At 33.1% G+C, this 25,305-nt stretch overlaps 1 protein-coding gene across 2 annotated transcripts in view; it reads left to right on the forward strand.

Annotated features, from left to right (window-relative positions):
* The first annotated feature begins 393 nt into the window (after positions 1-393).
* LOC118195781 (DENN domain-containing protein 10-like) overlaps positions 394-25,305 on the forward strand; it is a 90,329-nt gene continuing 65,417 nt past the window's right edge. Inside the window, exon 1 of one of the 2 annotated variants that reach the window (XM_035367109.2) lies at positions 394-652. In XM_035367109.2, the coding sequence (XP_035223000.1) occupies positions 613-652 (40 nt within the window). In that variant the 5' untranslated portion in view covers positions 394-612. The remainder of the gene's footprint in view (positions 653-25,305) is intronic. The other variant, XM_035367108.2, reaches the window with a different exon arrangement.

The following is a 25,305-nucleotide window of genomic DNA, read 5'->3' on the forward strand; positions in this document are numbered from 1 at the left end:
ACATTTCAATTATTCTACTTATTTATGCATGTTAAAAAAACATTCTTTTATATGAAAATGAAATCCGAAATGTAGACATTATTTCAATGTAACCATTCAGTACCTTATAACCCTTTCACGTCTTCACATAAGAAATCAGAAAACACACTCAAAACTTCAAACAAGCTGACGTTTAACCTCACTTCACATAGTAAGGGAAGCGTTTTCTTGCCCTCACGAGGCGTGGCTTATTTGCTTCCCCCGGCTTCACTCTCCACGTATTGCGACAGCAGAGACGCCATCTCCATGTATTCTAACCTCCTTGATTCTAACCTTCTTGCACCAAACATTTTCTCTTCGAAATCATAATAATTTCTTCGAGCTAGGCTTAGAGTGCCATCTAACGGAGGTGCTTTTCGTGTCTAAAAAAAAAAAAAAAAAAAAAAAAAAAAAAAAAAGAGATAAATCACCTGCTCAAATTTGTGGCAGCAATTGAATAAGCAAAAAAAAAAAGTTCAGTTTTCTGTTTTTCTTTCATTGACGAATAACGAATGAAATTAGTACTCGTCAGAGTTTGTAGGTAACATATGCTAATGTGAAGAAATTGCTACAGACGACATATCTTAGAATTTGATGGCTTCATTAACTGATCTTATATCTGCGGGAATTATTGGTTTGTATAAGCTATGATTTTGGGTTTCTTTCATTTACTATAAGCTGAATCGTAATATTGATACTTTCAAATCTGAATCTAATATTGTATTTCTTGTTAATAATCTTTTTTCCTTTTAGACTTTATTTATTCCTTCAGCTAAATAAACCGATAGTATAGTATATGCACTTTAGTAATAAGTTCATAAATGTTTACACTGTTGATGAATTTTGTTACTTTAGCGTAAAAAAGTTACTGTATAGATCAGTGTTTCCCAACCTTTTTTGTGCTATGCCCCACCTAATCCTCTCTAAAATTTTTAAGCTCCACCTAGCATATACATAATTTTTAATATTTAAAAATTGAAATATTCACGAAAGAAACTTGAATGATAACGACTACGAAATTTTGTGAGCAAACACAGTAAGTGAACTTTCAAAACATGGAAAACTGAAATTCAAGAAAAAACTCATTTTATTGAAAGTTTTTTTATTATTTAAATTTAGCGACTTCCTTGCGCGTGATACTTGCTGCAAAGAAATTTTATGTTAGGTTCCAATTTAGATAACTTGAGTTGCAAGTCTCCCGGTTTCATTATATCCAACCGATTTCTTTTCTTTTCCTTTTTTTTTTTTAGCAGCAAATCATTTATGGCACTAAATTCGCATTCAGCAAAATATGAAGATGGAAACGGTAACAATAGTTCTCTTGCAAATTTTGTTGCATTTGGATATCTGATTCTGATTTCCTCACAAAGCTATGTCATCGCTCCTTTTATATTAAATAAAGTTTTAATTGACTTATCATTTTGCATTTCTGCGAGTTCTTCTTTTTACTGCATATTTGAAATATCAGCTAAATCCGCTAGCATTAGCTGCATCATCCAAGTTGGAAAATCAGTTTGTTTTAAGTTACAAAATCTTTTAAATCAGCCGATCAAATTTTCAGATGATCGACAATAACAAGTGTAGCATCACATTTTTGGAGCCAATGAGACTTTTCAAGACTTTGGTGGTAAATAGTATATGCCTGACATAATTTAACAAAGATAATGAAACAAAATATCTTCCTCTTGTATCATAAGTTTTGTTTGTCCTTGAAGTTGTTTATTTAATATATTTAATTTTTCAACGATATTGGCTAAATAACTCACAATTGCCTTGTTATCATCCGTTAACGAATTTTTCATTTCAGGTTTGTCGCTTAAAAAATAACTAAGAGTATCAAATAGTTCCATAAATCTTTCCAAGCAGTTCCCTTTCGACAGCCTTCTTACTTCGGTGTGAAGTACAAGTCTCATATAGTCTTCATTTTGTTCTTCATAAAATAACTTGAAAAGGCGTTCACATTTTGGCCCTAGCTTTAATAGCATTGACACGCTTTATAACTGAATTTAGTACTTCATTTAGAGCAGGCGAATTGTTTTTAGCTACCAGGTTTTCTCTACGAATAACACAATGCGCAAGAAGCATTTCTGGATTCTCATCTTTTATCAATTTTAAGCAACCCTTTTTCTTATTCCATGCTTTATTTTGTTTTTCAACCATCATATTAGGAGCACTATCTGCAGTACAAGATGTATTATATTTTTATTAGTATATTTTTTATATCTAAGTAATTTTTTAGCTTATTATAAATATCTTTGGAGGTAGTGGTGCTTTCTAATGATTTACAGAACATTTCTTCGGCAAAATCCCCTTTATGAATATATCTTATACAAGTTACAAGTACGGCCTCACTGTCTCTCAAAGTTGCTTCATCTATTTGCACCAAACATTTTCTTGTTTACAGCAAGTTATATTTCAATATCCTCATTCATTTAATTCATTTAATTCATAATATCCTCATTCATTTAATCTTTCTTCTGCAAACAGTACTGTTATTTAGTGGCATAGCTTTATCTTTGTCCTCTTTTTCTAGAACAGTTTTAAATGCTGATATTGATGGTTTGATTAAATTCTCCCCTATAGTACGGCTTTTCCCAGGTTAAGCGATGAGTAAAGAAATTTGATAAATAGCCTCAAGAGCACGATTAACAGTTGCATTATGAGCAGTAATATTTTAATATTACTCTTTATTTAAAAAATTTTCCTTAAAGTGGGAAAATAATTCAAATCTGAATTAATATCAGCATTACGTTTCGCCTTCATATGTGCCTCAAGACGACCTAGTTTCATTGATTTGTTGGTCAGGCATAAAAGGACAAAGGTTGATCTTTAAATTATGGTAACTTGGCGATTTTTTGGCGAAAATTTGGTGACCAACTCTCCTACAGCAACCCTCTATTTTTTTTTTTTCCGCCGCCATTTTGTCTTCACGAAGTAAAGACATGTTTCTTTTCTTTTTATCTACTGAACACTTCTTCCAAGAATCTACTAGCCGAATTACACTTATGCTAGAAATTTTATCTAACAAAACTGCTTAATCATGACAAATATTCACTGCAAAATTGGGAAAAAGTGCACAATACCATACTCCTTACGCGTTTTTCAAAATAACACATACACATAAACCATGTACACGCCGACTTATTTTTACTTAAAAAAAATCCCAGAATTACACAAAAATGGCATTGCGCACACTCTTCACTATATCCATGTACACTGCTTTTTTTTTCATAAATTAGAAAAATTTCACGAAAATACATGACAATTTTCTGAATCTTTAAACCCGGTAAAAAGAACGTATATGAAATTACCTGATCGTGAAAAAGTATATACCCTTTCCAAATATGAACAATTCCTTATATAAAATAAATAAAATATCCAAAAACTGTTACCTCTAAATCATCTATTATATTATAAACGTCACCAACAAATTCATACCGCAAGCATTACAAATACTTAGTGTCAAATATTTAAATTATTTCCATGCACGTTTACTTCAACTAAAACATATACCAAATTCCTACAAACATAAAATTCACAAAATAACTATCATTTAATTAAAATATAATTAAATTCAAAAACACTACTTAAAATATAAATAAGCACATACATTAAATTAATAAAAATTAGCTTACAATCCTAATTACTTTAAACTAAATCATTGCTAATAACAATTTTCCCAATAATACCAAATTACTTTACTTCCACCTTACATTTAGAACAATGCATAAAAATAATATCCTCAAATAATTAAAAATATTAACTTACCTAATCTTCTTCAGAATCTTGCTTATGGGGGATACACTTTTATTATGGATTCAATAAAATTATTGAACGATTTTTTCTGCGAATTTTTCCTCCACACTTCCGCTAAATAAAAAGCAAAATTCTCTTTATCACAATGCCTCGGAATGGCACTTTTTATAGCACTCCACGTGCCCTCTATTGTATTGGTATGTGCACCTGTTTCCGGATCTTTAAAATAATATTTGGGGTTCACAGCAAGATGTTTAAAACCTTCATCTTCCAAACATTCATACGATTTCCAGCAGTCTGAAATAATTATAGTATCCGGTAGAATATATTCTTTTATAAAACTTAATAAGCAATCTTTACTTCTATCTCGCACAACCTTAAAAAAACATTTATTACTACCCCTTTCAATTCCACCAAACACCCATTTTCCTTCCACTCTCCTACCTCTCTGATACTTCCGCTTCCCAAACTTACTCTCATCAATTTCCACAATAACATTCATACCACCAAGCATACCCATATCATTTTCGCAAAATTCCACACACACTTCCCTACAAAAAGAATTCCAATCAGCTGCAGTCCTACTGCTAATTTCTAAATCCAAAATCCAATAGTCAACTGGCAATCTATTCACCCAATAATAAGAAATCAATAAAATCTCACCCATACTCAAATGACTTTCAGCAAACCACGTACCCTTCCTTACATTCCGTTTCACAAAATGTCCATTTTCACCGGATTTCTTGCACCGCCATTCAAACTTATCAGTAATATCCTTCCTTTCACACAATCTCATTTCATTCCCACATTTTGGACATTCATACTTATCCGCAATTAAACCTACACTCATGCACCATTCAACCAATTCTTTTGAATTATCACACAAACGCATTAAAAATCTAGAATTCACTTTAGACAGCGCCATACAATCCCAAAATTATTCAACCCTACTTCACACAACACACAATGAAGCTTAATACAAAATAATATACAGCCACAGATATTTTTCCAAATTCCCCCCTTTTCCGATTAAAGAACCGTAATTCGTCCATTAATATCACATGACATATCCCATGATCTCTCATTTCCCTCACACAAAATAATGCATAATCGGAACTGAGCATTGCTCACATTATTACCAAAGTCCCAGGTAGTAACGTTTATCGCCTCCAAAATGTTGCCAAAGTACCAGTTACCATATTCTAAAGATCAGCCAGGACAAAATTTGACCGGGTATGAAACCAAATTTTAAATATGCCTCCAAATACCGACAAACATTTTTTCTTGCTTGCACCACTCATTTCACTAAGGGCTGAAAGAAATAAATATAAGATCAGTATAAACAAAGCTGAAAGCAGCTGTTGTGGCCATTCAAGGCAAGAATAATATACCGGTTGCCATTCCTACAGTAAAAAATAAAATAAATTCGTTGGCTGAAATGTGCGAGAAACGTCTGGAAAGCATAATGTGTCGGTTATTTAAATGCCTTTAAAAGCATTTAAATGTCCATGTCTACAGCAAGAATTCTTTATAAAATATTTAAAATGCACCGTAATTTAAAAACTTTTTTACGTATACATCACTTACATTTTTCTTTATTTTGGGGAATAAAAAATGAAATTTTGACTGCATGAAACATATTTAGAGCATCCTCTGTCCCCTTAAATTCTGGACGAGTCCATTTTCGAATTGCCCCCCCCCCTTAACAGCCGCATTGCCCCCTTGTAGAGCGTTACTTTTGGCTTACCTCTGGCTATGCGTAATGATGACACAATAGACTCATCTACAGGAGAATCTAAAATAAACTGAAATGATAACCTTCTACAATTTAATCATTGGCCCATGCCAATATTTTTTGCATTGTTGAACATTGCTGCAATAAGTGGATGAATTATTTTCTTATCTACTAAAAAAACCACCTACTGAACATCAAACAATGCTATCATTTTTTAAATATTTGGGATTTCAACTTGCAGAAGAATACAAGAAAAATAGAAACCAACACACAATGCTTCCATGAAACTTAAAAGAAGAACTAGAATCCAGTGGAGACATTGCACCACCTGCAAAGAATGCCAAAGTAATATCTAAAAAATACGCTGAATGCCCTAATAGAAAAGACAGAAAAACTAAATTTATTTGTGAAAGGTGTGACAAACCTATATGTATGGAACACATGGCATGCATTTTCAGAAAATATGCAAAATAAATGTAAGCAACGTGATTAACTAGTTTTACAACTATAGTCTTCTTGTTTAACCTTTCGTGCATAGATTTTATGGTAGAAAATACAGTAAAACACCCTTGGGTATGACGTACCAAGGAACTATTCATTTTTGTCGCTTGGGTAATGCTGGGTTAATAAAATAAAATTTTAGTTCCTTTATAGTTACAGATATACAAAGGTCTGTGAACATTATTCCCAACATTAAAAGAAATTTGCCGTCACGTGAGAATAATGACTCTTGAACTCTTTTTGATGCTGTACAGAGTGTCATGCCATATCTGACAGCCATTCTCAAGAATAATAGCCACCACATTAAACTTATGTAACCCAAGATGCATTATGAACTTCTGACACAACTGAAGCAAAACCTTTTAATAAAAAATAACTCTTCTAGCAATAAAATTTTTCATCGCTAAATTAAAATCGGTAAAAATATATTTTAGTGTACCTCTTGGCGATATTTGGCGGTACATGTATACCGAGTTTGTGCAATTCTTTGACTTGTTATTTTGGCTTGTGTAGCGGCGATTTTTGGCACAAAAAGTTCACAACTTTTCTGTTATTTTAGAAATTCATTCGTCTTCAGTGTGTGGCACACAAAATTCCTTAACAGCATCCAAAAACTTCCTAAAATTATCTGAACTAGAATCCGTATATCGGCGTTGGCACATAAATTCACAAAAATAAGAGTAAAAAATATACTACATAGTTCCGGACTGTCCCGAAAATGGCTACTAAGAAACCTTCATTTACACACCAATCAATTAATGCACTTTTCCCCTTTTTTTCCAAATTGTACAGAAACTTCAAATTAATGTTACTACATTCAGCCATTCTACCATCTAAACAATGAAACAAGCAATGTACTTCCTAAGCAACACGCACCACAAAAGCTTTTGCGAAAAATCCCATGATTCAAAATTTTCCGGAATAATGCAAACGATTACGTCATAACAGGGTTTCTATAACATTCAACTACTCAGGTTACCATAAATGATACAACAACTTGGTGATAAACGAAACAACAACGTGGTGATGAATGAAACAACAACTTTGCAATAATACAAGGGGTACCCTAAAGTCAACTCTAACCCTAAAATCATGTCTTTCTGTGAAAACTGCATTGTGCAGCTGTCTATACTTTTCCAGTTATTAAATTTTTACTTTTCTGTTATTTTTGGATCATCTTGTGTTATCCCATATCTGAAGCCTATGTTCTTAGAGCCCCAGATGATGCTTTGTGCAGCTGTAAATTCACTGATATTACACGGTTGACTTATGCCAGTATAACTCAGTTGTGATAGAGCATGCTTAGCTGGATCTCGGATATGTCTGACTTTACATCTGCTCCTATTTTTTACACCATTTATTAACTGCACTATAGTCAACCTTTTCTGCATGCTATAAATCAGTTCTGTATATCAAAATTATTCCAGTTTGCTTTCTAACCTTATCAAGAGTTAGAGTACTTACATACAATGACAACTACCTAGATATCTTGTCAAAACTTGGTGACCCTTGTAGGTTATACAGGTTAATCCTAACATAGGTTTTAAAGGGCACTAAATTAAAGAGTATTATCCCACATTAGTCGCGCACTTGTTATTACCACACCCTTTTTTGTTACATTTACGCAGATTATTACGTTTAGATTACAGACGTGAAACTTTTTGGGATTATTTTTTCCCAGTGGATATCAACATTTTCCAATTTCCTTCAAATGAAGAAGTGATAGAATTTTTCCGTGAGGCTGGAATTTTACCCAAAGAATGCATTTGTAAAAACGGCCATGATATGATGTTTTATAATTTGAGAATTTATTGGAGATGCAACGTCAAAAATGGTCAACAAAAATTTGGTGTCCTAACGAGTAAGTGATTTGAAAACAGTCGTATTGAATTTTTAAAAGCTTTAAGATTTATTTACTTTTGGGCATATGAACAGTCATCCATTAAATGGGTGCAAACATCAGTTGGATTTATCCAATAAGGCTGTTATTGACTGGAATAAATGTGATGAGTGAAGAGTGTGTGAAGGACTTAGAAGGGTACTTTTTTTCTTCTTAAAATTAGGGCTTTTATTTTTAAAAGAATTTATAAACATAAACCAAAAAACGCCAATGAAGATTTTTATCGGCAAATGTTGCCAAGGTAGTCGTCATAGTATGTAAGTGCCAGAATTAGATCATATGTAGAGAACATATGTGAATAGGTTCTTCTGACAGTTTTGTGTCATACCAACTTAGTGATTTGCACTGTGCGTTTTTCTTTTGTATACGATTGATGTGTAATTATTTGTTTTGTTGAACATCGTAGCACTCATATTCCTACCCAAACATGCTTTTTATGTAGACTAGTGCTTCTAAAAAATATTTTATGACTTCTTAGTAAATTTTTGATGCTATTTTAATCTATTAGAAAGTATATTTTTAGTGGAAATATCTCAAATAGTACAAAACTGTGTTGGAAACCTACTTTTTCTGATTCGCTCAACAAAAGTCATTAGAACAATAGGAAATATAGAAAACACAAGTGTGTCAAATGGAAGCTTGTGTTCTAAAAATTTGAAGTCACAAATGTAAGGATAAGAATTTCTCGCTGTGAAAGTCAATGTTGTTCTAATTTTCACACAATTTGATTATAAAATATTGCACAAATGTAATTGTTCTGTAAAGTAACCATAGAGGAATTATTGATTGCTGCAGGCACAAGTCATAAATATATAAATGCTGTTTATGCCTTAGTGTCAGCAAATCACATCAACAGAATAGAAAAATATTAACATAAAGCAATTACTTCTAATCAGAATTCCTGTGATCATAAAAAAATACTGTCTCAGAACAAACTTTGTTGTTAGCTGGGAAAAGTTGCTAAATATTGTGGACAGTCAACAAAAAAAAAAAAAAAAGCAAAAGTAATTTTGGAAACTTTCAGTGTGCCCAACAGTTCTGTGATTTCTTTTTATTTCTTTATTTTTTATTTTTTTTTTAATATGTGTGAACATTTTAAAGGAAAGAATGAATGTCAGTATATATTCATTAACAATCTGAAAATAAGTGTATTAAATGATGTAATTAATAAATTTTGAGTGGTAAAAATACTGAAAATCTTGCACGGCTCTTGTTTGCCAAAAATGGAAAACATTTCATTTTAAAAATTTGTAATATCAGTTCAGTTTTCCCTGGATGCTGTGCACAGGGACAGATGTTCTCCTTTGGCTTCCTCTAGCTAGGCCCCCTAAATGGTACATTTGCCTGACTGTTTATTTTTTTAATTCACCACTAGATAACAGATTATTATATTTCATGGGGATAAGATTTTTCAGAACAACGTGGGAAACAAATTTGTTGTCACCCATAAAACTTGAAATTGCTAATAATGAAAAACATAAATATATCAATAAGTCATTAATTATCCGAACGTAGGTCAGTTTATTACGAGTCGAATTCTTTACCGCTATCCCAAAAGAGCTCCATTGAATTCAAGAATTCCAAATCTTTCAAATTTTTCGAACGTTGAGTTGTTCTCGATATCGCTACAAAACCATCCATAATAATTTCTCGATGATGGTTTCCAGAAACTAACAGGACTGGGATGAGAATTTGCCCCTGTTTCTTACCAGCCAATCGCAGTGCTGTCCATGAAACTATTAGCTTTTCCCCATCCCAGATACTCTTCGGTCATGACCTTTGTGTGCAGTGTCATTTGTTGTTTTATTGCCCTTCAGATGCACCTTCATGACCTGAGGATTACATTCAAGATCCCCAGGCATGTTTTGAAGTGATGCACAATTTTGCAGAAGAGCGAGTCATCTTCGCGACGGAGAAGATGAACACCTGATACCATCCGATAGCCCCAGGACATCGGTTCAAAAAATATGACAAGGTGTGATTATGGAATTCGTTTTGAACGAACAACTTTCTCCTAAACTACAGTTTCAGTCTTAAATTGGCTGCACGTCGAATACATACAAGATGTTTGGATCTGTAAGTCATCAAATTCTAAGCTTCAAGTTGTTCATTTCGATAGATTCCCCCCTTACTATGGTCATAGCACATAGTTCCCATAGTGTATGTAATGTAAAATCATTTAGGTAAGAATAAAGGAAATGTCATCCCATACTGCACCTGATATAGTGCTTTTGAGCTTTGGTTTTCAAAGTGTGTTTTTGTTTACATCCAGAGTGTGTTGGTAACGGTTTTGCTGGTACTTCCACCCATAACATTCCCACACAGACCAAAAAACGGGGACACTTCTGCATAATAGAAACATTCAGTGTTGGATGAATAGTAGCAGTTTGTACAGTTGGGCGGTATTTACACAAAAATCACATCTTGGATATATTTTTTTTAAAGAAATTCTAAGCAACTGGACAACAAAAATACAGATTTTAGCAAAGTGTTTATGTTATGTATAAAGAATGATAAATACCTTAAGTTACCTTTAAAATATTAAAATATCACAAAAATATAGCACGGTTAAAACTCAGTATTCTTATAACTAACTGGTATAAGCGTGAAAATTCGTATATACTTCTTTTGATGCCCTTGTAGGTGTTGGATTTCAAAACAATGTATTCTGTACTTACTTTCCTTGAATGTTTTACTTAAATTATACTTATAATTTTACAATACTTATTACTTTAACTTTTTGGAAACTAATAATTGTTGTTAGTTTGGTTTCATGAGAGTGGCAGCAAGGCAATTCATAGAATTAGGAAAATATGTTTCTGTAGTTAGTTAGGCTTATTGAAGATTAATTGTATGTCATATACCTGAGTGATGTTTTATTAAATAAATGAATACTTGAGAATATAGTAGTCTCTTTAGAGTCCTTGATATGCTGATAGCGTAATAGTTTGACGCGTAAGCAAAAATTTTAATGGTATCCTCGGCGGGACATAAGAGACGTTAGTTTGGAATTCTAAAGTATAAAAATGGAAGCTAAAGAAGCTATTAAACTTGAAACGAAGATTCACAAAGCTGCTTTTACAAAATCCTTCAATGTTTTAGAAGAAATTTTAAAGAAAAGTGAGATAAATTCTTCTGAATTACAGTCAGAGCTTAATGTTTTTGTTTTGAAAGCTCAATGTTTGGAAGATACGCACGTACGTTATCTTAGCACACTGTCCGGAAACAAAATTGAAGCAGAATTCAATGTTATTGAAGATTATCGTTACAAGGCCGTTAGAATCGAAACTAAAGTGAAAGATATTCTTCAGAATCTACAAAATGTAAATACTGCAAATTTAATTTTGAATGAATCTGTTAATGAGAATGTATCTAAGCGTACATTTAAACTTCCAAAGCTTGAATTACGAAAATTTTATGGTGAAATTAAGGAATGGTTATTTTTTTTTTTTTTTTTTTTTTTTTTGAGTCAATTTGAAAAAATTTACACAGATACTACGATTTCTGATAGTGATAAATTTCAATAGTTATTACAAACGACTGTTGAAGGTTTGCGTGCAAGGGAGGTTATAGAAAGTTTTCCTCCAACATCTGCTAATTATCCCAAGGCCATAGAATGTTTGAAGGCTCATTTTGGTTGAAATGACTTGCAAGTGGAAGTTTATGTGAGAGAATTGTTGAAATTGGTCCTGGGAAATGCAAATTCTAGTAATTCCTGTAATAACTTATGTGCATTATATGATAATTTGGAACAACAAATTCGGGCTCTGGAAACCCTTGGCGTCACTACAGATAAAAGTGCTGCATTACTTTATCCTTTAGTTGAATCTTGCTTGCCTGAGGATTTTTTAAGAGCCTATCAAAGAATTGCAAATGTTGACCATGGTCCAGACCCAAAATGCAGACTGGACAGATTATTAAAATTTTTGGAATCAGAAGAATGCATAAGTTTAGCTATGGCTGGTTTTGGTTTGAAGAACAAAGTGACCTGTGGGATTAAATCTATTAAAACTGTTCACGATCAACCATCAACGGCAGCAAGTTTATTGAGTACTGATTCTTCCGCTAAGAAGTGCATGTTTTGCAGCGGAAAACATGATTCATTTAATTGTTTTAATACTCAAAAAATGACATTTTCAGAGAGGCAAAAACTCTTTAAAGATAAAGGGCACTGCTTTCGCTGTTTAAAGGCTGGTCATTGTGCAAATAAATGCAGGAGTTCTATAAAATGCGCAATTTGCCATAAAAATCACAGCATAATTATGTGTTTAGAATTGCTTAAAAATAAAACAAAGGTTAAGAAACCTATGTTAAACAGCAATGAAAAAGAAACTAGCAAGGAAGAATGTTCTGTAAATCTTTCTAATATTAGCAACACACCACAAGTACTTTTGCAAACCCTGAAAGTAAAAATAATTGGAAATAATTGTACACTTTGTGTTCGAGCATTATATGACACAGGATCTCAAAAATCATATTTAAGGAAGGATTTAATTTCTGCTCTAGGCCTGATACCTTCTAGACAACAGATTTTAAGCCACGCCCTTTTTTGGAGGAAAACGAACACCTGAAAATGTGCATAAGGTCTACAAAATTAAGCTAAAGAGTTTAGATGATCATTTTACTTGTACTTTTGATATTTATGAGCAAGATACAATTTGTAATGCTGTACCTTCTGCCTTAAATGAGCCATGGATTAAAGAGCTCCAGTCCATGAATATACCATTTTATGACACTGACGATTCATCAGAGCCTATTGATCTTTTAATTGGTGCAGATGTGGCTGGTCGACTTTTCGCCGACAGAAAAATAGTACTTTCTAGTGGTATTGTAGCCATAGAAACTTACCTGGGCTGGACGTTGATTGGTAAAACATCAGTGAATGCTGAAAGGGAAGATTCAGCGATGTCAATTGTAACAATGTTTGTGAAAAATGCCAATATTTCTGACCTTTTTTCCTTAGACATCTTAGGAATATCTGATCCAGTCGAAGTAAAATCACGAAAGGAAAAGGAATTTCTTCCGAAGAAATATTTTCAAGAGACTCTACGAATCAATGATGATGGGCGGTACGAAGTTGCCTTACCGTGGAAAGACGATCATTTGCCTCTCCCAACCAACAAAGATATAGCGATAAAAAGACTTCAAGTCTCAACAAAAAAGCTGAATTCAGAAAAATTATTTGATACCTATGATCTTTAAGCAATGTACTGAATCGAGAATAATAGATGACGTCACAGATGTGCATAATTCACACCAGCACTTTCTTCATCACCGACCTGTAGTCAAGGAACATAGTACTACCAAAGTACGTCCAGTGTTCGATGCGTCTGCTAGGCGAATTGGATCTCCATCTTTGAACCAGTGTCTAGAATCCGGTCCCAATTTATTAGAACTCATTCCAAGTCTGCTTCTGAGGTTTAGAGAATTTAGATATGGTGTTATTGCAGATATTAAAAAGGCCTTTTTGCAAGTGAGCGTTCGGCCGGAAGAACGAAACTATTTGAGATTCTTCTAGTGGAATGATAGCGACTGTAAAGAAATTAAGGTAATGCAACACAACAGATTGGTCTTTGGTGTAAAGAGCAGCCCTTTTCTTTTGGGAGCAGTCTTAGATTATCATTTGGGAAAATATTTGATTGATGCCAGATATAATCAAGATTATGTTATGTCTTTTGAGTTTCTATGTTGATAATTTAGTAACGAGCTTAAATGATACATGTGATATATTACCCTTCATTGAAACATCTTAAGCCATACTGAGTGAGGGAAAATTCAACTTGAGAGGCTGGCAGTACACTAATGATAATGGTCCTGAACCATTTACTTCTGTATTAGGACTTTTATGGGATAGAAACAAGGATACGCTGATGATAAATCTGGACTGGTTAGACAGCTAATAAATTCGAAACTTTGACCAAAAGAATAATTCTTTCTGTCGCTCATAAGGTGTTCGATCCAGTTGGTTTATGTCCTGTTTTGCTGATACCCAAATTGTTATTGCAAAAGATGTGGAAAGAAAACATACATTGGGACTCTGAAGTCAACGCTAATATAAAAGAAGAATTTATGAGCTGGTTTTCAGAACTTTATTTGCTGAAGGAAGTGACCATATCACGGTGTTGTTCAATTGATCCAAGTAGACAAAACATTTCTCTGCATACGTTTTGTGATGCTAGTCATTTGGCCTTCGCAGCAGCTGTTTACATTCGTTTGGAGACATCGGAGAATGTCCAAGTTCATCTCTTAGCAGTCAAAGCTAGAGTGGCTTCTGTAAAACCCATGACTATCCCTCGATTGAAGCTGATGGCTGCTATGGTGGGAGCTCGTTTGTGTGCATCTGTTGTGGAAGGGCTTCAATGGAAACATGTTGAACAGCATTATTGGACTGACTCGACGGTTGTTTTAGGGTGGATTCAACGTAAAGTATCCTGTACGGTATTTGTGAAGAACAGAGTGAATGAGATAAATAGTTTAACGAATCCTCTTTCATGGAAACACCTTCCTGGGATCCAGAATCCAGCTGATTTGCCTTCTCGAGGATGTTCGGCTAGACAACTGTTATCAAGCAAATGGTGGGAGGGTCCTACTTGGTTATTAGAACCTTCTTCTAACTGGCCCATCACAGAACAAAATTTCGATTAACATTCTATAGCTAAGGAAAAGAGAAAAACAAAATCTGATGGGCATTCTTCTATCTGTTCTCTAAGTTACTCAAATACTTGTAGCTGCAAAACTTATGAAAAGAAAAATGGATGTAGACATTATGGGTCAAGTTGGTACTATTATTATTTTTCAAGCTATGACAAAGTGATACGGTTGATTGCTTGGATAAAAAGATTTATCTTTAATTGTCTAAATGCAAAGTCTTCGCGAATTATTGGAGAGTTATCCTATGAGGAAATCAAAAATGCAGAAAAGAAAGTCATGTTATTAATAGCAAAACGAATACTTTTCTGATCATTTAAGAAAAGAAAATTAGAATCTGTGGCAACATATAAGGATGAAGAAGGAATTATTAGACTGCGAACAAAAATTACAGTTTCGGAAGGATACAGAGTTTAAAATTTCGGAAGGATACAGAAAACTTTAAACATCTTTTTATTTTACCTGGAGAACATCAGGCTGTCAAAAGGTTAATTACAAACACACACCAGAAGAACTCTCATGCTGGTTCTCAAATATTGTTGAGTATTCTAAGAGAACATTATTGGATTTTAAACGCGAAAGAAGTCATTAGATCTCTTTTATTCAAATGTGTTACTTCTTTAAGGTACGCAAAGAGAAATTTAACAGCACTGGTATCTGCATTACCAGAAAATCGCATAAGAGATGCATCTATTTTTGAAATCATTGGAATTGATATGGCTGGTCCTGTGTATTTAAAAGGAGAAGCAAAGGCTTGGATTTGCCTATATACATATGCTGTGCATTTTGAACTCAGTTCCTCACTGTCTACAGAGGCTTTTCTCCAGAGTTTCCGTTGGTTTATAGCCCGCAGAGCCTGTCCTTCTGTAGTTTATTGTGACAACGGAAGCAACTTTGTTGGAGCATCAACTTGTTTGAAACTCATTGATTGGAATGTCGTTGCTCAATACACCGCCACTAAGAAAATTGAATGGTTTTTCAATCTCCCAACTGTCTCTTGGTGGGGCGGTTTTTGGGAGCGATTAGTTGGCTTGATGAAACAAATTCTTAGAAGAGTTTTGGGAAAATCTCTGCTGTCTTTTGAAGAAATGACAACGGTATTGTGTGATGCTGAATTTGTTATTAACTCTCGTCCACTTACCTATGTTTCAGAAAAGGAGTCTGAACTTGTTCCTTTATCTCCTAACTCATTTTTGCAAGATTTCCGAAAGTCAGGCGTTCCTGGTTTAGATGAGATTGATCAGCATTCCCTCTACAAGAGATTAAAATATCGTCAACATTTAATCACGGATATACGAAAAAGATTCAGATCTGAATACCTAGGACTTTTGATTGAAAGACATGATCCGAAGAAGCATGAGCAAAATATCAAACTTGGAGACGTAGTTCTTGTTGGAAGTGATAATGTTAAATGTACTGAGTGGCCATTAGCCGTTGTTACTGAATTGTTACCTGGAAGAGACAATGTCATTAAATTGGTACGACTGAAAACTACAAATGGGCAACTTTTACATCCTGTACAAAGAATTTTTCCTTTAGAGCTTTCATGTAATTGGTTCAAAGATCTAACAAATGAAAGATTTGAACAAGCTAGAGTTGAAGGTAATTCAGTGGAAAACAGCCAAAAAGTTATTAAATCTGTAAAAACCAGGAGTGGAAGGGAAGTCAAGCCTATCCAAAGACTAGACTTATAGACTTTATAAATGTTTGGACTTAAATTCAGTTCTTTTATGTTTTTCCATTTAAGTTTTTCTTTAATATTCCTAATAGGTTAAGTTGTTTTCCAACAATTTAAGGTGGGAGGATGTTGGATTTCAAAACAATGTATTTTGTACTTACTTTCCTTTAATGTTTTACTTAAATTATACTTATAATTTTACAGTACAGTCAAAAGTCGTTAATTCGGACACCCATAATCCGGAATGATCTATAATCCGGACCTGAAAGCTAAAATCTTTCTGCGCATGCGCTGCGTTGACGCATGCGCATAGGCGTTTATGCGTGCACGCAAGACCTTTATGACTGCGCATATGGGTGTGCGCAATCGCAGAATACGTTTTCCTGTGCGCGTTTAATGTATAACGGACGGTATAAGCTAAAATTATATAATTATCTATTTCAGTTAATGTTGATGATTGCGTTGTGCCTTAATCTTCGAATTGGATCCGGCTTATTATTTTTTGCAGACTGTAAGAGCAATTTTATAAAAGTAAGCTTGAACTTTCGATTATGTCAAATAGAATTTCAGATGTTGGAGCTCACAAAGGATCTACAAAACGAAAGTATGTTTCGATGTCCATCAAACAAAAAGTGGAATTGCTGCAAAAAATGGATAAAGGCATATCCTTTGTTTATCTAACCGTTCCGAAATCTGTGTATCAATTTCACGCTGCTCTGCGCGCGGGGGGGGGGGGGAATGTCGTGGCACACCATGAACTGGAAGTTGATCTGTCAGCACTATTGTTATCTTCAGGGCAGATGTTTTTATTTTATTCGGCTTATAATTCCTTACTAAATGTAGTATTTCATCTCGTACTCCGTCTTTGATATGATTTAAATCAAATTCCTCGTCATTATAAATATCACGAATACAAATCAAATAGTTTTCTGGTTGCAATTTTCTAATTTCGGCTATGCGTAATGTATGCTTTACGCATGCGCGCGTTGAAAGAAATGTTTAATAAAGTAAACAAATAAATATTAAGCTTTTTTTTTTGTAAATTTTGATACCCTTTAGATCATAATTGCTCATTATTTTATAAATTATGGTTTCATATTTTTAATTTTATAATTTCTGCATGCCATCTTACCAGATTTAAACTGATGATCTATAATCCGGAAAAATCGATAATCCGGAATCGCCAAAGTCCCGACGAGTCCGGATTAAAGACTTTTGACTGTACTTATTACTTTTACTTTTTGGCCACTAATAATTGTTAGTTTGGTTTCATGAGAGTGGCAGCAGGACAATTCATAGAATTAGGAAAATATGTTTCTGTAGTTAGTTAGGCTTATTGAAGATTAATTGTATGTTATATACCTGAGTGACGTTTTATTAAATAAATGAATACTTTAGAATATAGTAGTCTCTTTAGAGTCCTTGATACGCTGTTAGCATAATAGTTTGACGCGTAAGTGAACAGTAGGTGTATTTGGTACTTTTCTTGTATGTTCCAAATATCAAAATGTTTTACATGGAATACGTATTTCATCATCTACATAATACTATAATATGCACTTTAAAAAAAAAAAAAAAAACTCGGGGAAGACGCATAATGGCTGCTCATTTTAAACTCATAATTTTATTTTTATATAATTGAAGAATAATCACTTTGTGTTTATTTATCTTAACTGAAAAAAGAAATTGCCTTGAAATCCTGTAATCCTTGTTAAAATTAATAAATATATAGACATATATGCTAATAAGATAACTTTTCCTTCATTTGTAACCATATATTTGTGTAACGTTGTATACAGAAACATTTGCCGATTCGATAAAAGTGCCATGTGCGGTTAAGGTGATGTGACCATATGAACATCATCATGACAGCTTACTAGGAATTTGAAAATAGAATGATATTATTAATCGGTATATGAATGTATTTTACGTGTTGTTACATTTTAGATTACCTTGCAATATGCAAATTTCAGGAATTTATCTATTTATATCAATTAGTGTTTCAATTGTTTCAAAAAATGAAGCAATGTTGGCATGCAGAGTAAAATAATCAAGATTGAGAAAATGAAGTTAATGTTTAAATATGAAATGGATAGTTGTTATTATATTATATTATCAGAGAACTATTTACTGCATAAAATTGCTAAGAGAGGTATTGAATGCTCTGTGAAAATATATTAATTAGAAAATTTGAATTTTATAATGAATGTATCTGAAAATTTGTTTTGAGTCAAAAGTGTGAAGCTTGATGTTTAAATGTAAATATAAAATTATGGATGTTAAAATATGTGTAATTAGGCACATAGGTCAGGTTAAGCTTTTTAAACAAAGTAAAGCATGTAAGGGCTATCTGCCCAAGAGGACAGATGCCTTCTTGGAGGAATTTCGAAGGAAAACGTACATTTGAATGTGTATTAAAAATAATGCATATAATTTTCATTAAACTTATGTTTATACATATTTCTTATGTAAAAAATTTAATATATGCTAAATTATTGCAAATTTCTTTGTTTGAAAAATATAGTGAATGCTCAGAAATTAAAGATTTTCACATGCCGAAAATGAAAAATATTAAATATATATGGGTATTTATATATTACTCTTGTAAAATGCATAGATTTGCCTTTAACGAAATATGTAAATGTTTCTTAAATTATTTATAAATGTATTTGGAAATGAAGAATTTATTCATTCGTAAGTACCTGTGAATGTTACTACAGTCAAAAGTCGTTAATCCGGACTCATCGGGACTTCGGCGATTCCGGATTATCGATTTTTCCGGATTATAGATCATCAGTTTAAATCTCGTAAGATGGCATGCAGAAATTCTAAAATTAAAAATATGAAACCGTAATTTATGAAATAAAGAACAATTATGGATCTAAAGGGTATCAAAATTTACAAAAAAAAAGAGCTTAATATTTGTTTACTTTATTAAACATTTCTCTCAACGCGCGCATGCGTAAAGCATACATTACGCATAGTCGAAATTAGAAAATTGCAGCCAGAAAACTATTTGATGTGTATTTGTGATATTTATAATGACGAGGAATTTGATTTAAATCATATCAAAGACAGAGTACATCGAGATGAAATGCAACATTTAGTAAAAAATTTTTAAGCCGAATAAAATAAAAACATCTGCCCTGAAGATAAGGATTAGTGGTGACAGATCAACTTCCAGTTCATTGTGCGCCGCGACGCCCCCCCCCCCCCCGCAGAGCAGCAGCATGAAATTGATAAACAGATTTCAGAATGGTTAGAGAAACAAAGAATATGCCTTTATCCATTTTTTGCAGCAATTCCACTTTTTGTTTGATGGACATCGAAACATGCTTTCACTTTGTAGATCCTTTGGCAGCTCCAGAATCAGAAATTCTTTTTGACATAATCGAAAGTTCAAGCTTACTTTTATAAAATTGCTCTAACAGTCTAGAAAAAATAATAAGCCGGATCCAATTCAATGATTAAGGAAAACGCGATCTGCAACATTAACTGAAACAGATAATTAGATAATTTTAGCTTAGTTTATACCGTCTGTTATACATTAAACGCGCATGCGTAAAGGTATTATGCACATATGTAAATGCATTATGTGTTTACGCATGCGCAGAAAGTTTGTAGCTTTGAGGTCCGGATTATAGATCATTCCGGATTAAAGACTTTTGACTGTATACTGAATTTTGTACATAATTTTATTGAAATTGTAGTATTTTTTTGCATAATGTAACATGAAAATCTAGTGAAGAGAAGTTTTGCTGGAAAAGGAATAATACAGGGGAAAGTCTATTTAACATTGAATAAATGGCTATCTCGCTAAATTGACATTATCTTGCCGAGATATCGGCAAGACGGTGATGGTTTTTTACGACTAATTTTATCGCCAAACTTGACCACCATTTGGCTACATTTGGTTTTGGTCCCTGTATAACTGTAACAGGTATCGTAATTGGACAATTATAGTTAATTCCTATATTAGCTGTAACCGTATGTGGCTCTCATATGCCTTCCAGTAATTTTGAGAAGCAGAAGGTACTAGAGATTTCTCGGAGGGTCAGGGGAAAACTATATAAGACATGAGACAGCAACAGTTTCTCAGTTGTTAGTTATGAGTTCAGTATGGTTCAGAGGATTGAGATATCTCTGTTTTATCTTTGCTCTTCATATGAGCTCTGCACCGAGTTGTGTTTAAAGTCCTTAGTAGTTTAAAGTGTAACTACTGATTGTACTCTGTGACGCTGAGAAAAGCTGTACAAATATTTTTGTAGAATATTTCAGAACTGTTAAGTGTTTCTTTTAGTAAACGAAATTTCATCAAGCTCTCAATGTTTCAGCGTGCATTCAATTTATTACGAATCCGTACACATGCAACAATAGATTTCAAACACATACATGTTCAAAACTTATTAAGTGCTCTTAATATACTTGTCAATATTAAACTGATTAATTTACCCTCATTGTGAAATGAAAATATTTTGAGTAAATATGCAAGTTTGTCACATTGTGGAAAGCTTGTAACAATGTACAGCCACTAAATTTTGATTGCTTGCAGTCCTGCACTCAAACACATGCATTTCAAAGCCTAAACTTTGAATTCTGAATTTGCTTTTTATTTAGTTTATGTTTTGTGAAAATTTAATGAATTTTTCATATTTTCTGATTTGCAGAGATGGCATTTTATTATTGCACAATTTCAAATTTATTATGCCTTACAAACTATAACATTTCTCTTTCAAGCAAAGTATGTTCCAAACATAAATTTTTTACGATTTTTAGAAAAAAGCTCACAAAAGGTGAAAAAACTGCTAATTATAACACTAATGTTCACAGCAGAACTATATAAATAAACAATACTAAAGCTTTAACATCTGTACCTCTAACAAACTTTATTTCCCTTCCACCTTTTAAAAACAGAATATTTTATGAATTCTTTTAATAAAATCACTTTAGATGTCTTTTAACAAATTCTTTGCAGAATTCTTCAACAGAATGCCAAGGTTGCTTCATAGTTAAGAGTAGCATGTGCATGTCAAATTCTTGAAACTGAAAGATTAAAATATTAGAAAAATTCACTAGGTTCAGCATATTTGTGTCAGAAGATCTAGCAACATTATGCTCTGTTAATACATGCAAGTGTAAGACATCTCCACTGAGAATTTCGTAATTTTTAGTGATGTCTATAATGAAATATTGTGTGCATTATCACACAAAAAAATGTACAGCTGTTTGGTTTATTCTATTGTTAAAGACAGTGATGCATTTCTCTCGTTCAATGTATTCCTTGTGAGCTGGTGAAAGACCTCTTTCACAAACATTATTTTTTGTCCAACGAGTTTGATAATTTTATTTCTAACAGAAAATCATCAAAACTTAAGTGTGCAAAAGTGTTACAAACTAGGTACAGTACAAAGTTTGAGATCCAAACTGGTCGGGACTTCGGCGATTCCGGATTTAGAATTTTTCCGGATATTAAATCATATTTAAATTTAGTAAGATAGCATGCAGAAATTACAAAATTAAAAATATGAAATTGTGATTTATGAACTAATGAATCATTTATGATCTAAAAGGTATCACAATTTACAAAAAATGCTTAGTATTTATTTGTTTACTCTACAAAACATTTCTTTCTATTAAGCTGTTTAAGTAGCTTTGCTTTTTATGCTCTTTAATTCTATAGACAGATATAATTTCTTGTTCAGTTACAAAGTTCCACTGTTCAAGTCCTGTAATTGATATGTCGAGAATACCGACTAACTTGTAAATCGAAATTTTTTCGTGTTTAATAACCTCTCTGTCACCTTTTTCACTATCAGTAGTGGTATTTTCTGGATCTAGAACCATACAATAGATTTCGCTGTCCATTACCTGAATGATGATTAGGGCATTGTCATCGCAATGAAAAACTTCTGTTATATCATCTTCATTTATTATTGCTTTTCCACATTTCTTTACAAAATCCATTAATTGGAAAATTTCACCTCTGGTTTGCAATATCTGAAAGCATTCAAATTCGCAGCTATCATCTTCATCCTCATCATGAAATATGTAGCTGGCATAAATTATGCCAATCATTTTCTTAAAGTATCTGGAGATGCATCCTCCAATGATCTTGCAATGCTCCACACAGCAGATTTCATGCTAAAATATTTCCAAAACTGTTGAATAGTCTTGCTATTGTTCAAGAAATTTAACATTGATTTTAAAAATGTTACTTTATATTTGCATTTCAGCATGCACACTATTTCAATATGCATGGGCTGAATGATGGACATACAATTTGGAGGAAAGAATAATAGAGATACATTATCTTTCACTAAAACTAAGTGAAATATGAGCCGAACAGTCGTCTAGAATCGGGACAATTTTTCCGTCATCAGGTAAACCAATGGAATTCAAATGTTGCCGAGCTTCGGGTATAAAATGATTTTCAAACCAATTATTTACTAACACTTGTGTCATTCAATGTCTTTTACTTGCACGATATATAATGTGGAAAATCGTTGCTCCTTTAAATGCTGAAGGTCGTGTATTTTTTTCGATTACAAAAAGTTTGCACTTGTGCGTTCCTACTAAAATTGTTAGTCTCACTTTGGAATCTCTGACACCAGTTGGAGCCTTTTCTGTAGAGGTTGCCAAGGTATTTCGCAGTACATATTGCCAGAAAAGACCAGTTTCATCAGCATTATAAATTTATTCTGGAGATAATTTTTCACTAGTAATGAGTTTAATGAATTTGTCTGCAAATTGTTCAGCAGCTTCAGTACGAGCTGAAGCTTTTTCACCTGAAACTTTTAATTGAGTTATACTATGGTGATTTTTAAATTTGGTTAACCAACCTGTTGAATATGTGGACTCAGTTTTTAAGTTTATTTCTTCATGAAATATTTTGGCTTGAGCCATAAGCACTGGATCCGTCAATGGTATGTATGCCCTTGCTGTGACGCTGTCTGACCCATTCAATCATCACTCATACATGATCGTCACTTTTAGAGTAACGAATAATTTTTCTTTTATTCATTGTGAGCAAGCAGGGTGTCAAAATCCACCAAAAATTCAAAAAAGTTTTAGTTTTTCTTATATCGTATACAGTTGACTTGCCAATGCCATAATCCTCACATAATTTTGAGAGATATATGCCTTTATCCATTTTTTGCAGCAATTCCACTTTTTGTTTAATGGACATTGAAACATGCTTTGCTTTGTAGATCCTGTTACAACACAACTGAAACTCTTTTCGGCATAATCGAAAGTTTAAGCTTTAGTGTTCATAAAATTGCTTAATAATAACAGTCTGCAAAAAATAATATGCTGAATCAAATTAGAAGATTAAGGAACAGCGCAATTTGCTATAATTCCTTAGAATCACTAAAGTAATTTTAGCCTAGCTTAAATAGCGTCTGCTATGTATCATGAGATTGGCAATGAAAGACAAGTTGTTCCACTAAATTTTGTTTGCTTCTATTGCGTACTGAGACAATTAAGCCTGAATTGTATTAGCTTAGTAATTTATTATACCTATGTCTGTTTCTTGAACATGCTTAAGGCTAATCCAAGTCCTGAATAAATAAACTTACACATATACTTAAGGCTTATCGAGTGTCGGCGCTAGATACCGCCTGATGCAGTCTCTATGGGTCCTAAATTCTGTTACAAAGCACCTCTCTAAGTTCTAAATTTTTGACGCCCCTAAACTTTAGATCCCAGTGCTTTCCCTAAATTATAAAAATTTTGTCATCCCTCAATCTGACTGCTCAATGCTTCTCTAAATTCCAAAAATTTTGTCTTGCCTAAATTCTGATGAGTGGGCGGCCAGATGACTAAGGTGAACGCATCTGCAGAAAACAGGCACCCGTGTGGTAGCGCTATCCCGGTGTAGCAGTTTGCCGATTTTCTAATGAAGTATGACAGAGCATTTGTGTGTAGTAGCTGAGCGAGGCTCAGTCAAGATGAAAAATTAGCAATTATAGGCAGTTCTTGGCTCCATAGATCCATCCGGAACACGATGTAATCTATTTTTAGCATTTTTTTAATATTTTTAATCATCAACATTTCTTAGTGCATTTAACATAAATCTGTAATTATCCCCAACCGTAATGTCAGCATAGAAGGTTGCCATAGTCTTTGTTATTCAATTACTAATATAAAAAAATTGTTTAGGCATTGCTGCATGAATCATTTCTCATGTTGTCGTGTTGAAAAACATGCGGTGATAAAAGCAAAATATAAGAAATAATGATTCGCTAGGTCGGCGTCAAGAATATAAAATATTAGTAATGTAAAATCAATGATGTTCGAATGTAGAATGTTTCGGTTTGATGTATGCCAAGCAGATATGCAGCTACGGAGGCAAATTATTGATCTCGCAAGTTTATGCTAAAATGATTGGTTCTTCAATAACGAGATATTTTATTTAGTGCCGAAGAATCGGAACTCTCCCCATGTTTTATTATGGGAGGGAAAAAATAAATTGTGCATGCGTTAAAAAAAAAAAAAAAAAAGTTGTTTGTGGCTTTGAGGTCGAGGTCCGGATTTCAAATCATTCTGGATATTGGACGTCCAGATTTTGGACTTTGTACTGTATATCAAAAGAAAGAATTGATGAATCAACTGAAGAAACTGTTAAGGAAGAGAATCAAAAAAACTATATGTAAGAGCTGCATAAATTGTCCATATATATATCACATTATGTATCATATGTATATATGATTTTATAGCAACACTTCCTTTGGCTTATAAATATTTGCTAATGTTTGTGGAAAGGTCATTGCCAAAATTAAAATATGGGGAAAATCGATTATGCAGTACACACTTGAGCTGTCAAATTTACATTTATGTTGATGAAATGTGAAACTGATTTATTACACCAAGTAGAAAATGACAACATAATGTTGCATGCGTACCAGTTCGTAATGGGTTGAATGCACACAGAACCAGTAATAACTTGATAAAATGTATATTATCAAAACAAATGCGTTTGAAACTCTGAAAGCTCTGAAACTTTCCACAAAGATACTCATACAGCTCTCCTTAATATCACAGGAGAGTTACACTTCAAACTACTAAGAA

The sequence above is a fragment of the Stegodyphus dumicola genome, chromosome X2, assembly GCF_044657685.1.
Source record: "Stegodyphus dumicola isolate Sdum_Otavi_A_Nest chromosome X2, ASM4465768v1".
NCBI lineage: Eukaryota > Metazoa > Arthropoda > Arachnida > Araneae > Eresidae > Stegodyphus > Stegodyphus dumicola.